The 14,674-nt window shown below is 56.0% G+C and overlaps 1 protein-coding gene across 1 annotated transcript in view; it reads left to right on the forward strand.

The window, feature by feature from the left end:
* TIMP2 (TIMP metallopeptidase inhibitor 2) overlaps positions 1-14,674 on the forward strand; it is a 32,800-nt gene that overhangs the window by 14,742 nt on the left and 3,384 nt on the right. Inside the window, exons 2-4 of the mRNA XM_030534095.1 lie at positions 10,696-10,796; positions 11,105-11,213; positions 13,306-13,430. Of these exons, the coding sequence (XP_030389955.1) occupies positions 10,696-10,796; positions 11,105-11,213; positions 13,306-13,430 (335 nt within the window). The remainder of the gene's footprint in view (positions 1-10,695; positions 10,797-11,104; positions 11,214-13,305; positions 13,431-14,674) is intronic.

Below are 14,674 nucleotides of genomic sequence, written 5' to 3' on the forward strand. Positions count from 1 at the left end.
CCTGCAGGAGCAGGCTCCACCTCAGGAGCTTGGCGTTGGCTCCTTTCATCTGGTGCAGCCAGGTCAGGGGAGAGTGGTCGGTGTACACGGTGAAGTGTCGCCCAAAGAGATATGGCTCTAGCTTCTTAAGGGCCCACACCATGGCCAGGCATTTCTTCTTGATGGCTGCGTAACTTTGTTTTCGGGGTAGCAGCTTCTTACTTAGGTACACGATGGGTTTTTTTTTCCCCTTTTTATTCTCCTGCATTAACACTGTCCCCAGTCCCGTGTCTGAGGCATCGGTGAACACCATAAAGGGTTTGTTAAAATTTGGGTTTGCCAGAACTGGGCCACTAACCAGAGCCTCCTTCAGCGCCCGGAAAGCCTTCTGGCACTGCTTAGTCCAGATCACCTTGTCTGGCTTCCCCTTTTTGCACAGTTTAGTGATGGGGCGGCTATGGCACTAAAGTGGGGCACGAACCTTTGATAGTACCCCGCCATCCCAATAAAGGCCTGGACCTGCTTTTTGGTTTGGGGAGCAGGCCAGTCTCTGATCACCTCCACCTTGGCTGGTTTCGGCTTCAGGCAGCCACTCCCCACCCGATGGCCCAGGTAAGATACTTCAGCCATCCCCACCTTGCACTTTTTAGCCTTTACTGTTAACCCAGCCTTTTGGAGTCGGTTCAGGACTTGTTTAACCTGGGACATGTGGTCCTCCCAGGTCTGACTGAAGACGCAGATGTCGTTAATATACGCCACGGCAAAACTCTCCATCCCCCTCAGTAGCTGATCCACCAGGCGCTGGAACGTGGCCGGCACTTCCTTGAGGCCGAAGGGCAGGGTCAGAAACTCATAGAGCCCCAGAGGGGTGATAAAGGCCGATTTCAGCCTGGCATCTGCGTTCAGCGGCACTTGCCAGTAGCCTTTGGTAAGATTCGTAGTGGTGAGGTACCGAGCACCTCCCAGCTTGTCTAGGAGCTCGTCAGGCCTGGGCATGGGGTAGGCATCAGATACGGTGATGGCATTGAGCTTTCGATAGTTCACACAGAACCGGATTGACCCATCCTTTTTGGGGACCAGCACCACTGGCAAGGCCCAAGGGCTGGAAGACGGCTGGATTACTTTTAAAGCCAGCATGTCCCTGACCTCTTTTTTTAAGATCCTGGGCAGTTTTCCCAGTGACCCGAAAAGGGGAGCATCTTATAGGGGGATGTGACCCGGTCTCCACCCGGTGGACAGTCAAATTAGTGCGTCCAGGCTAGTTGGAAAACAGCTGTCGGTACAGATGCAGCACCCCCCTGATCTCAGCGTGCTGGCCCGGGTCAGCTGATCAGAGAGGGGAATTGCCTCCAGGGGGGAACCAGCCTTTGTCCCAGGGAATAGATCTACTAAGGGGTTATTTTCCTGCCCCTCCCAGTGTCCACATACGGCCAACAACACATTCCCCGTCATAGTATGGTTTCATCATGTTCACATGGTACACCCGATGGTGATGTGCCCGGTTTGACAGCTCCACCACATAGTTTACCTCATTCAGTTGCTTGATAACCTTGAAGGGCTCTTCCCAGGCGGCCTGGAGTTTGTTTCTCCTCACGGGGATGAGAACCATTACCTGATCCCCGGTGGCGAAGGCACGGGCTCGTGCTGTGCGGTCATACCAGACCTTCTGCCTCCTCTGGGCTCGGGCCAGATTCTCCCTGGCCAGGCCCATGAGCTTGGCCAGTTTTTTCCGGAAGGTTAGGACATACTTCACCACTGACTCCCTCGGGAGCGGCCTTCCCCTCCCATTCGTCCCTCATTAGGTCTAGGGGTCCCCTCACCCGCCTTCCATACAACAGTTCGAAAGGTGAAAACCCGGTAGATTTCTGGGGTACCTTCCTGTATGCAAACAGCAGGTGAGGTAAGTACTTGTTCCAATTTTGTGGGTGCTGGTTTATAAATGTTTTTAGCATTATCTTTAGCGTTTCGTTGAACCTTTTCACCAGCCCGTTGGACTGGGGGTGATACGCTGAGGCCCAGTTGTGCTGGACCCCACATTTCTGCCATAAGGACCGGAGCAGGGCCGACATGAAGTTGGACCCCTGGTCCGTTAAGACCTCCTTGGGGAACCCCACCCGGCTGAAAATTGTCAGCAGCGCATCTGCCACTGTGTCTGCTTCAATAGAGGACAAGGCCACCGCCTCGGGGTAGCGAGTGGCAAAATCCACCACCACCAGGATGTATTTCTTTCCTGACCGGGTCGTTTTGCTGAGGGGTCCCACTCTGTCCATGGCCACCTTCTGGAAAGGTTCTTCTATGATGGGTAAAGGCCTCAAAGCCGCTTTCCCCTTATTCCGGGCCTTCCCCACCCTCTGGCAGGGGTCACAGGATTGGCAGTACTGTCGGACATGGGTAAAGACCCCAGGCCAGTAAAAGTTTTGTAGCAGCCTTTGGCTGGTGCGCCGGATTCCCTGGTGCCCTGCGAGAGGGATGTTATGGGCCAGGTACAACAGCTTGTGACGGAACTTCTGGGGAACCACCAGCTGCCTCCTGATCCCCCATGACTCTACTTCCCCTGGGGGAGCCCATTTTTGGTACAGGAACCCCTTTTTCCACAGGAACCTCTCCTTGCAACCTCTCCCCATGGTCTGTACCGCACTAAGGTCAGCTCGGTCCCTGTGCTTCCGCAAGGAGGGATCCTTCTGCAACTCGGCCTGGAACTCAGCAGCTGGGACAGGGATGGGGACCGGCTCTCTTTTGCTGGCTGGGTTTGAGGCCGTAGCCTCTCTGAACCGTGCCCCTGGGCGTTCCCCGCTCCCTGGGTTAGGGTCCTGCACCTTGGGTCGAGTACCTTCCCTGTTGTCGGGGTGCAGTGCCCTTTGCCGACTCTGACTACGAGTCATGACCAGGGCACTTTGGGTGCTACTAGGCCAGTCCTCAAGGTCCCCTCCCATTAACACGTCCGTGGGCAAATATTGGTGTACCCCCACATTCTTGGGGCCCTCCTTGGCCCCCCATTTCAGGTGTACCCTTGCCACGGGTACCTTGAATGGGGTCCCGCCCACGCCCATCAGGGTCAGGTAGGTGTTGGGCACCATCCGATCTGAGGCCACCACCTCGGGCCGGGCCAGTGTCACCTTTGCGCCCGTGTCCCAGTACCCAGTGACCTTCCTCCCATTTACTTCCAGGGAAACAATGCACTCTTTCCGGAGGGGCAGCCCCGCGCCCACCCGGTAAACCAGAAACCCGGAACCTGGAGCATTTACAGGTGGTACGTTGCCAGCCCCCCTTTCCTGGGAATGTAGCCCCTCCTCCGATTGGGTTTTTACCCAGTCCACCCTCTGCGGGTTGGGTCTGCTTGGTCTGTCCCTGAGCTTGGGGCACTGGGCCCGTATGTGACCTCGTTGGCCACAGCAATAGCAGCCCATATCTCGTGGATCCCCTTGAGTGGGTCGAGGGACCTGACACTGGATGTTCCCCTTTTGGGGGGGTTTTCCCTAGGCCCCCTTTGGGAGGTTCCATGACGACTTTCTCTCTGCGTTGAGGCAGGCCTGCTCCTTTGAGACTCCTCCCTGCCATCCCCTGCCCGACTGTCCACAAATTGGTCGGCCAGCTGGCCTGCATGCTGCGGGTTCTCCGGCTTCTGGTCCATTAACCACAGCCTCAGGTCAGATGGGCACTGCTTGTACAGGTGCTCCAGTATGAATAGGTCAAGCAGGTTCTTTTTAGTTTGGGCCCCAGCTGTCCACTTGCGGGCATACCCCTGCGCCCGGTTGACCAGTTGTAGGTATGTGACCTCACGAGTTTTACGCTGGCTCCGGAACTTTTTTTGGTACATCTTAGGAGTTAGCCCAAACTCGCGGAGCAGGGCCTGTTTGAACAGTTTGTAGTCCCCTGCCTCCGCCCCTTTCAGTCGGCTGTACATTTCCACGGCTGTGGAGTCCGGTAAGGGGGTGAGAACTGCAATCCAGTCTGCAGGGTCAACCCTGTGCAGCTCGCAGGCATTCTTAAAGGCCGTCAGGAAGGTATCTATGTCCTTCCCCTTCTTACGCCGGGGCAGCAAGTGCTTATCAAAGCTCTTTGTAGGCTTGGGTCCCCCCTCACTCACCGCAGCCGGGGCCTCACTGCTCCTCAGCTGGGCCAGGTCCAGCTCATGTTTACGCTGTTTCGCCTTCTCCTCCAGCGCATGCCTCTTTAACTCGAGCTCCGCCCATCTTAGCTCCCTTTCATATTCCAGCCGCCTCCGCTTCACGGATGCTGAGCGTCGCCGGGAGGATCCCCTGCTGGCCGGGGGTGTCACGGTGCCCTCGGTATACACTGGGCTCCTCCCCGCCCTTCCCCTAGGCCTAGGAAGGGGGGGTCTCGGGAAGCCCTCGTCCGTCAGCTGACCACTCCCAGCGGGGACAGACACTGGTGCCTGCGCTGCATCTGCCCGGCTGCTTCCCTCAGAGACAGGGCTCTGTTCATTCATGCGGTCTTCCTGCTCCAGCTGGGCAATCAGCTGGTCCTTGGTGCGTCTCCCCGGGCGCAGCCCCCTCTGCTTGCACAGCTCCAGCAGGTCGCACTTGTGCCGCTTGGCATACATCTTCCTGCTGGGCACTCACAGACCGGGGTGCTCGCCGCTCCCCACGGTTTCCAGGGGGACCCTTAGTGCATCAGCCCTTTGTGAGGTCACCACCTCTCTGCCAGGGTCGAGCTGCAGACTCCTCCGCCCCTGGGACCGCTCGCTGCAATCCCCCGGGGGACCCTGTTACTGCAAAGTCCTTCTCACTGGGCACACACTCCCAGGGGTTAATCACCCCTTCGTTTTACTGCTCCCCAGTCACTTACTGCAGGAAGCGCCGTCCACAGGGTGCAGTATGTCCCGCCGCTGCCACCAGTTGTCACGGAGTTTGGGGAGTCCGGCCCTGCACCCCTCTTCCTGGGACCCACGGTGACTCTCGGCCCGCCAGTAAAACAGAAGGTTTATTGGACAACAGGAATACAGGTTACAGCAGAGCTTGCAGGCACATTCAGGACCCCTCCACTGAGTCCTTCTGGGCTTTCAGGGTGCTTGGATCCTAGCTAGGATACCCTGAATTCCGCCCATCCAGCCCCAAGCCCAAACTCAAACTGCTTCCCTCCTGCCACTCCCTTCCTTTGTCCCCTTCCCGGGCAAAGGTGTTGACCTTTCCCCTCCCTTACCTAGCTCAGGTTACAGGCCCTGGCATCGTCCATCCCCTAAAGTCCTCCCCTGCTCTCCCACTCCCCACACAGACAGTCCCTGCTGCATCACACACATCCCCCTGGAGAAGCAGAATGGACCAAGTTTAACCCCCCCCTTCACCGCTTTCTGCGCCCTGCCTGCTCTGTATGTTCCCCTCCCGCAGGCCCTGCCCTACGCTGTCAGCAACTGGCATTAGCCTAAATCCAGGCTTGGAACCTGAACCTGCAAACGCTGGACCCGGACAGTGGGGCAGCCATGCTGCCAGGTGAGCTGTGCTCATGGCAAGTTCTGCCCAGGGTAGCGGGAGGCCAGGACCCTGCCTGGGGAGGGGACACCACAGGAAATGCCTCTAGGCAGTGGGGGGAAGCCTGGCTCCTGAACCTGCCTTTGGGAAAGAAGTGGCCCTGTCCCTCCAAACTGGCCCCGCCTCACCTCTGTTTGCCCACTGCCTGCTTTTCACTCTGCTGTGAGAACAAGTTGTTAGGCCTTGGCTGGTGCCTTCTGCCTTGCAATGAAAGCTGCAGTGTCCTTGCTGCACCTGCCAGCAGCACCCTGCACTTACTCCCCGCTCTGCAGGACGAGCCTCTCCAGGGGCAGGTCATTAGGCTGGGGTGGAGGTGGATGCCAGCAGGCAGGGCCGTCCTTAGCCATAGGCAGAACAAGCAGCCGCCTAGGGCATGACTAGGTCTGGGGGCACCGCTCTGCCGGGAGCCCGGACAGATGGGAAGCAGTGGAGAATGTAAGAGCAGGGCTGCTGGGTCCTAGAGAGCTGAATGCAGCACAGTCTGAGGGAGGGGATTGGCTGCTGGGAAGTCTCTGGGAAGAGGTGGGGGAAGGAACTCACCTGTGAGTGTGACTCTTTCCCCTGGCGTGAGGGCTGTCAGGGCTGTGTTGGGTGAGGTGCTGGGAGGAGGGGAGGCTGGCTGCCTACCTGCTGAGGAATGACAGTGAAAGTAACTCACTTCCTCGCAGGCAGCCAGGATTGGAATGGTCACACATGGCTGGGCTGGGGATAGCCAGACAGCATGTGTGAAAAATCAGGACTGGGGGTTGGGGTAGGGTGAGCAGATGTCCCACTTTTATAGGGACAGTCCCAATTTTGGGATCTTTTTCTTATATAGGCTCCTATTGCCCCCCACCTCCCTTCCTGATTTTTCATACTTGCTGTCTGGTCACCCTAGGTGGGGGTAATTGGTGCCTATATAAGACAAAATCCCAAATATCGGGACTAGCCCTATAAAATCAGGACATCTGGCTCTAGTCACCTTAGCTGGGGAGCGTGTCTCTCCCCTGGGCTGGCAGCGATCCATCTCATCCAGGGGGAGCTGCACAGGATAGCATGAGCTGCTGTGGCTCCATGGGTGCCCCGTCCCTGAGATCAGATGCTGTGCTAACTTCACCATGGTCCATTGGGCTGGTGGTGGTGCCCATTGGCATGTGATCAGATCTGAGGGTTTGCTGCTGCTGTTGCCACTCTACACCCCAAGAGGTGGATTTTGGGGTCCTGCAGTTTTCCACCTATCTCCTCCTCTACTGCAGCTGTTGGACCAGCAGGCTGGGGGTTGAGCCAAGCATGAATGCAGTACTGTGTTGCCATTTTGATTGTCATTGAGCAAATTTGTTTGCCAAAAATGCTTGCTAACAATCCTGAATTCAATTTCTATATATATAAAAAACCAATATCTTAGCGAAAAACAGAAGATTAAGTTGTTGACAATTATTTGTGACAAGTTTGGTATATGGAAGGGAGTGGGCCAGTTTTCATCAGTAACGGGGCTCATCCTGTAGCCCCGTTACTGCTAAATAGAGCCCTCCAACAACTGTAATATGCTCATCTCTTTACTAATGTATAGAGCAGGGGTTGGCAACCTACGGCACATGTGCCAAAGGTGGCACGCGAGCTGATTTTTGATGGCATGCAGCGGTGGGCTGAGCAGCTCAGCCTGCCACTGCTCTGGGGTTCCGGCTGCTGCCCCATTGCCACCCGGGGTCCTGGCCACCGGCCCCACTCAACACCCACTGCTGGCCTGGGGACCCCCAAGGAACCCCAGGCTGGCAGCGGGCTGAGCAGGCCGGCGGCTGATACCCTGGGTGAGCCACTCAACCCGCTGTCGGCCTGGGGTTCCATTCACTCAGCTGGCAACATGCTGAGCGGGACTAAATTCAACGAAATAGGAAAACAAGAGCAACTAATGACAAAGTGCAAGAACCTAGAGCAGTGGTCCCCAACTTCTTTCGTCTGGCAGGCACCAGACGAAGGACCGTGATGGCGGATGAGCATCTGCCGAAATGCTGCCGAAATTCAGCGGCAAGCAGTGTCATCCGGAGGCGCCGGTGCTGAAATGCTGCCAAATTTCGGCGACCATTTTGGCAGATGCTCGTCCTCCGGCAGTATGTGGGTGCACTGAGAGGACCCTGTGGGCGCCATGGTGCCCGCGGGCACAAAGTTGGGCACCCCTGACCTAGAGAGCCTCCTGAAGCATGGTGATCATTTTGATTTAAATGGACTTGAACTGTACGAAGAATTGAGTTGTTGCCACATGCAAAATCGATGATGGACATTGTACAGTTTATTCATACCAGCAAACCTGCCACTCATATTCTACTGACAATTCCTGTAATAGCAGCATCAGGAGAACAGAGTTTCTCAAAACTAAAGCTCATTAAAAACTATCTCCGGTCTACAATGAGTCAGGAACATTTGACTGGTCTTGCTATTCTTGCAATCGAACAAGTCATCACTTTGTCTTTGTCATATGATGACATTATTACTGATTTTGCAGCCAAAAAAGCCAGAAAGACTGCTTTTAATTAAAAACAAATCCTTGTTTCAATACCTCTTCATATAAATTTCCAATAAAATGTTGAAAACTTTAAAAAATTATATTTGCATCATACTGTCAAATCAGAATTTTTTCTTTTAGTGCTAGTTCATCAGCATTACAGTGTGCTTAATTAAGTTAAACTGGTTTTAGTAACATGGATGTGGCAAGTTTTCCACTACTGTAATCTTATGTTCATGTTGCTAAGAGCAAGTCAGGCACAGGGGCACCAGTTTAACAGTCCCGCCTAGGGCGCCATAAATCCTAAGGCCGGCCCTGCCAGCAGGGCAGAGTCAGGAGAGGAGGGGCTCCTCAGTGCAGGCCTCGCTGTGCACGTAGGGGAGTGGCATCATCACAGGAAAGCTGCCAGCTCTGGGGTGGAGCCTTCACCCTATCAGTTGTGCCCACACATGGGCCCTTGTTCCTGCCACTCGTGTTGCAAAGCGATGAGGCTGCATTAGGAGGAGGGGCACACGGATGTGGAGCAGCTGCTGCCATAGGGAACTGGGGTCCAGGACCCAGGGTTGGAGCCTGCAGGTCTGTGGTGTTTGGCCAGGCCCATTCCCTTCGTGCTGCCAGCTGCTGCGCTCACCCTGACAGACTCACCTACCTGGCTGTTCTTCCAGAGCCCCATGAGGCCTGCTGTGACTCGAGGGGTGGTTTTTCCAGGCATCTTGGGGAGGAAGTGACATCATGTGGTTCGCTTTGCTTTCAGCCTGGAGGGAGGATGCGGTTCCTCGTGGCCACCCAGCATTCCAGCAGCCGACATCTGGCAGGAGGCTCCTCCGCCAGCGCGTCCCCTTGATCTCAAACGCAGACGCTGGGTTAAGAGCGGCTGCTAGAGGAAGCAGAACTAACAGCTCAGTGGCAAGGCCGGGCTGTCAGTCCATAGCTGGGCTCTCTGTTCACACCAGGGCTGCTGCTCTTAAAAACCTCCCCATGCCACGTGCCGCTTCTGCTGGCCTTGCAGTGTTACCCGTCCTTCCTCCTAGCTATCTTCGTTGGTCTCTGTGCAAGGTCTGTTTTGGCTGCGGGATGCCGGGCCGTACACACCGCTTGACAGCAGGGAGCTGTGTGCCTGTAACATGACGCGGCAGCCGCTCGAGTAAAACGTTTCAGGGAATGGCCTGGGCACCACTGGGCAGAACCTCATGGATTTTGTGGAAAATTAGTGAACCAGAAGGAAGAAACTGAGGACCTCTGTTGGCTTCTCCCTTTGTGCCCCTCTCCTTCTCCTGCATGTGCCTTCCCTTCTGTCTCCAGCCTGCTCTCCTCTATCCTCATCCTCCCCTGCCGCTCTGGTGCTTTTCTCAGAGCTCAGCATTTCCTCAGTGCTGCTTTTCCAGCTATTCTGATGCTGCTTATTCAGCTCTTTGCCCAGTGTCTGAAGCCAGGCTGCGATCAAAGCAGCGTCTATTCAGCTGTGTGCGGGAGTCTCTGGAGAAGCAGCAGCCCGTGCTGAGGAGTCCCTGGAAGCTGCTCTTGCTCTGGGCTGCGTGATTGTGTTTCCCCTGCTGTGTGGAGTCTCAACACTGGCTTTCGTATTTAATATATGGCCTTGGAAAGGAAAAGAAAAATCATGGAGTTCTCCAGCCTGCAGAGTTTGCAGGCTTGGCTGAGGTTGCCAGAAGACCTAAGCTCCTTTCTATGAAGGACCTTCCCCGCCCCCAGTGTGTGGGGCCTGGCCTGTCAGGAATCTGTGCCCACTTGAGGGTCGCTCCACACAGCCCCATTTGCAGGATTGGGGCCTTACAGCTGTGCACACACTGGAAGCAGCTGTGTATAATGGTGAGCCTTGGCATGCCATGACGGTCCCATGGCACATGCCCAGCCTGCACTTCTCACACGCTCCTCTTTGTAAATCCAGACCGTTTCTCCCCAGGCTGGCCCCAGTGCTCTCGGCTTCTTACCTCCAGACCAGGTTTCAGGCATTTTGTGGAGGCTCTTGTCAAAGGACGGTTGGAATGGGCTGTAGTGGAAAAACTCACTCAGGCACTGCACAGGGGATTTCAGTCGTTAGCAGCCCTCTGGTAGCACAAGCTGGGTACTAGGTGCTGCACACAGAGGAGGAGCCAGTCCCTGCCTGGGAGCTGTGGGCAGAGACCAAACCCTACAGGTGACCAGTTTGGCAAGGCTGAGGTGTGGGACTGGCCTTGCATTGGAGCCTGTTTTGCTGCCCTATAATAGACAACTAAGGGGTCAGTTTCCTTTACTGCACTGTAAAGTCATTGAATTCTCATGTGCTGGCTCCAAACCAACAGGGCCTTTGACATTCCCCATTGTCTGCCCTGGTGTTAGTCTGCAGCCCCATCTGGCTAGCAGGCCTGTTGGGGAGGGCTGGGGTGCAGGGAAGCCAGCGGCACTAGAAACACACCAGCAATAACTGTTGGAACCCAGCGTCCACTAGCATCAATCTGATTCCACTGTGCACAACAAACTAACCAGAGGGAGAGGCCAGTTCTAACTCGGCCAACCCTGTCCACGGCTAATGGCTATGGAGTGGGAGCAGGGAGGCCTGCATCAGCATCATCGCACCAGAAACCATCCTGGCCAAGGCTGCACTGTTAAAAACACAGGTGGTAGCTGCTCATTGCACTGCCCCTCAGTGCAGCTCCCCTGTCTGGGGATGGGCAGGCTGAAACAGAGCCAGCAGGGCTGGGGAACGGAGGCCGTTCCCCCACTATTGCTCATCCTGTCTGTCTGTTGCAGTGATCAGAGCAAAGGCTGTCTCCGGAAAAGAGGTGGATTCTGGGAATGATGTTTATGGGAATCCAATCAAACGGATCCAGTACGAGATCAAGCAGATAAAGGTAAAGACCCCAGCCTGGGGGAGTCGGGCTCTGCGGGAGCAGGTGGGAAGAGGGTGCTAGGGAAATGGAGCATGTGCAGGAATGAGAACAGGGTCAGGGGGTCCCCACAGCAAACCCACCCTTGGATCCCATCTGCATGGGCTGCAAGAGCTGAGCTCCCCCAGCCGTGATCTGTCAGTACCACTCAGCACTGCAAGAGCTCGGCTTCCTCCCCGCTTGCTGTGCGCATGCTCCTGGGGCAGCGTGAGGGCCAAGCAGTGCCGCCTGTCTGACTGCGCACTCGTGCTCTCTCTCTCTCCTCCCACTAGATGTTTAAAGGACCTGACAAGGACATAGAGTTAATTTACACAGCTCCTTCCTCGGCTATGTGCGGGGTGTCACTGGACACCGGAGGGAAGAAGGAATATCTCATTGCAGGTAGGAAGTGCGTTGCTGGAGGAGCTTGCATGGCCCCCACTGCTGGCTCTGGGGCTCCAACCGAAGCAGGACACTGGGGCATCTCAAAGACTCTCTTGATCTGAGCCAGTGTGGGCAGGAGGAAGGCGAAGGGAGTGGACCCATATAGGGAGGTTTCCTGGAGCAGTGGGAATTGCCCAGGGAAAGGCCACAGAACTGAGAACCTGCTACAGCCAAGGGGCCTGCTCTCTGCTGTGGCCATGGGACCTCAGGAGAGGTCAGGATTGCGGCGCTGCCCTCTCCGGCCCCTGCGCTGGACCCCCAGAGTCCTTAGCGCTGGTCTGATCCTGGAGCAGTGAGCACAGCACACATGGTGCTCCCATGCTGGCCATGGGGCCAGGGCCCTGCCCTGTGACTGGGCTGGTGCTTCACATTCCCCATCCCATGCAGGGTCCCTGATCATCTGGGCCCCTTCTGGCACCATCTAGTGGCTCCTAGGGAAATAACAGTCAATAGCATTTCTTGACCAGTCTGCAAGCTGGTGCCCAGTCCATGCTGGCCTGGGGGAAATGATCATGTTTAGAGCACAGGGCCAGCCACCAGGGTCACTCATCCCAGCTCGGACATTGGCTGCTGCGCCCTGGGGCCTTTCAGCCTTGGTTTCCCTGTCTGTGCAATGGGGATAGTGTTCCTGTCCTGCCAAACCCACAGGAGCATTTGAAGCTGCAGCTCTCAGTCCCAGTGGCAGGAGCACGGGAGTCTCCCTCTGTCCGTTTCCAAGTCCAGCACTTGCCCAATGGCACTAATGGAGAAGTGCACCGAAAAGAGTCTGGCTGCAGTGTGAGTGCTATCACACATGCCTTCACCCAGGCGTTTCTCCTGGGCTCTCTGAGGTCTGCTGGATCCATCTCTTGGTCCATTCTTCTGGCCACTCCACTCCCTGTGGGCCCCAGCATCTGGTGCTGCAGGAGTGTCTGCTTCTAGGTGTGATGTCTGTCTCCTCCTCTCCCTGGATGGGGGCTGTCAGAGAGTGTTCTGCTCTCTGTAGCCTCTTGCTCGTCCTGGGATGTGCTCGCTCAGAACACGGGCTCTGGAGAAGCGCCAATCAACAAGCCCTAAATAAAGTCCTCCAGATCCATATAGGAAGGCCCTGAGCCTAGAGGACTCTGGACAGCCCCCTTGGCTTTATCCCCTCTGCATGGCTGCCTGCTGAGTGGCCCTGTGGAGTGTGACATCACAAGCATTGTGATCTCTCCAGCGGGGATGGCCACCTTTCCAGAGGCGCTCAGCTCATCTTTCCCTTTGGAGCCTCCTGGAAAACCTGGCCCGAGCAAGCAGTGGGATGTGGACCAGGGCAACTTCCTCCTGCCTTTGTTTGCTGAGCGGACCCAAGCGGATAGGAGGTGCTGATCCGAGGCAGGAGAGCTGACCCAGGTCTGAGCAGTCAGTAGAAGCTCTGGCCAAGGGCTAAGCAGAAAGGACAAACCAATAAACTCTTTTTCCAGCACACTCTGCCTCAGGGAAAGACCCCAGGGGGGCTTGCCAGCGGCTCAGCGGGGTTCGGTGATAGCATCACATAGCTTGCTGCACAGGTACCCTGGAGAGACTCCTGGGGTTGAATTAGGCCGGCCCAGAAAGCCCTTGGGCCCCGAATTTCACTGCAGTTCACTGGCATTGAGACCTCTGGGGAAAGTGGGCCAGGAGCTGGACCTGCTGTGGAACGTTACCCCAGGTGCTTGGGAAACTCCCGGGGCTCTTTAGAGCAAATTCTCTATGCATGGTCTGGGGGGCCGGAAGGGAACCCGGTGCCTCGCACCCATACTGATTGGCTGTACTTCACAGCAATGATCTGCTTCTCCGGGGCTCTTTTATTTGTCTGTCTTCTCCCGTGCCCACAGTCTGCTGCTCATGCCATGGCAGTGGTGAACTGCGTTAGCCAAGAGGGACGGTGTCCCAAGAAGGGGATTACTGTGTGTGGAGCACACAGCATGTCCCTAGAGCCCCCCAGAGGGGCGGGCTGCTTGCCTGGGGCTCGTGCTGTTCGAACGCCCTCAAGGCCCTGATGGGATGTGTATCTCTAGAAAGACTAAAGCGCTGTATGACCTTTCCTCAGGCAAGTCCGAAGGCAACGGCAAGATGCACGTCACACTGTGTGACTTCATTGTCCCTTGGGACTCCCTGAGTGCCACCCAGAAGAAGAGTCTGAACCAGCGGTACCAGATGGGCTGTGAGTGCAAGGTATGCAGAGTGGGAGCACTCCTGCCTGGAGCCTGCCATTGCTTGTGGGGCTCTGAGGTTTCTGGGGTCCTTGCTCATGGCCATCAGAAGGCTTGGGGTCGAGAGACCTTGGCTGGATACAGTGCTGCGACTCAGGAAAGCACATGCTGAAGTGAACGGCAGAGATACTTTCCTGAATCGAGGCCTGGGTTTGTATCTGAAGAGGGATCAGTGCATTGCTGGGCCAGGTGCCTCCCCTAGCAGGGGTAAGAGTCTTGAGGGTGGTGCAAACCCAGTGATTTTGTCTGGAATGGCCAATGAGGGGTACTGCTAGAGAGGCAGAGAGTGGGCTGTCTAGGAATGACGGTCACTTGGCCTGTTCTCCTATTGCTGTACTGCCCACGGGCCCCTACTCGGGATCGGGCCCTCCACAGCCACCTAGGGAGATACTGTCCCTGCCTTGAAAAGTTTACTACATAATTGGGGCTGTTTCCAGGCCCTCATTCCCAAGGGATCTGAGCATCCCATGTACCCTCACAGCACCCTGCTAGGGATGGAAGGACGAACATCCCTATTTCACGGCCGGGAAGTTGAGGGGAAGTGAGTTGCTGAAGGTCACTAGGGAGTCTATGGTGAAGGTGGAGTCAGACCCCAGTTTTGGGGAATCCTGGAGCTGTTCCCCACTCTCCTCTGCTCTTTGTTCTTTTCCTGATCTCGCTGCATCCCCTCTGCTCGGAGTGCTCCACTCTGCTCCCTGAGCAAGCTGGACTCTCTATGGCCAGGCTTCTCCCGTGCACCCACCCTCACCCCAGACCCACATCTCCTGCTGTCTGTAACTTCTCTGGAGGCTTGTATCTGCATGGATTGGTTGCAGTCAGATGTGGAGTATTTGTCTAAAGGATGTAATCTAAGTCCACCTTGCATCGTACTGTGTGGAGATGAACTGCTGGCCTCATTCCTCAGACATGCCACCATCAGGATGGTTTACAGAGCTAGACCTGTCCTGTCCTGATTCCTCTGTTAGAGAGACTTCTTTGCTCTGTGTGTAGTTCTGTCCTGGCAAAGATCCCATGTTTGGCTTCAGCACTGGGAAATTCACCTTCAGTAAAAGGAAGACCCAATTCTGTCTCCTTAAAAGGAGCCATGCGGCCAGTGCCTGGAACAAAGGGCCTGGACCATCTTGAGCCCAGATCCCTGCCTCCCTTATGTGACCCTGAGAAACTTGCTCGGATTTCTTGTGGCTCAGTTACCGTCCCTGGGGGGCT

Source organism: Gopherus evgoodei, chromosome 15, assembly GCF_007399415.2.
Source record: "Gopherus evgoodei ecotype Sinaloan lineage chromosome 15, rGopEvg1_v1.p, whole genome shotgun sequence".
Taxonomy (NCBI): domain Eukaryota; kingdom Metazoa; phylum Chordata; order Testudines; family Testudinidae; genus Gopherus; species Gopherus evgoodei.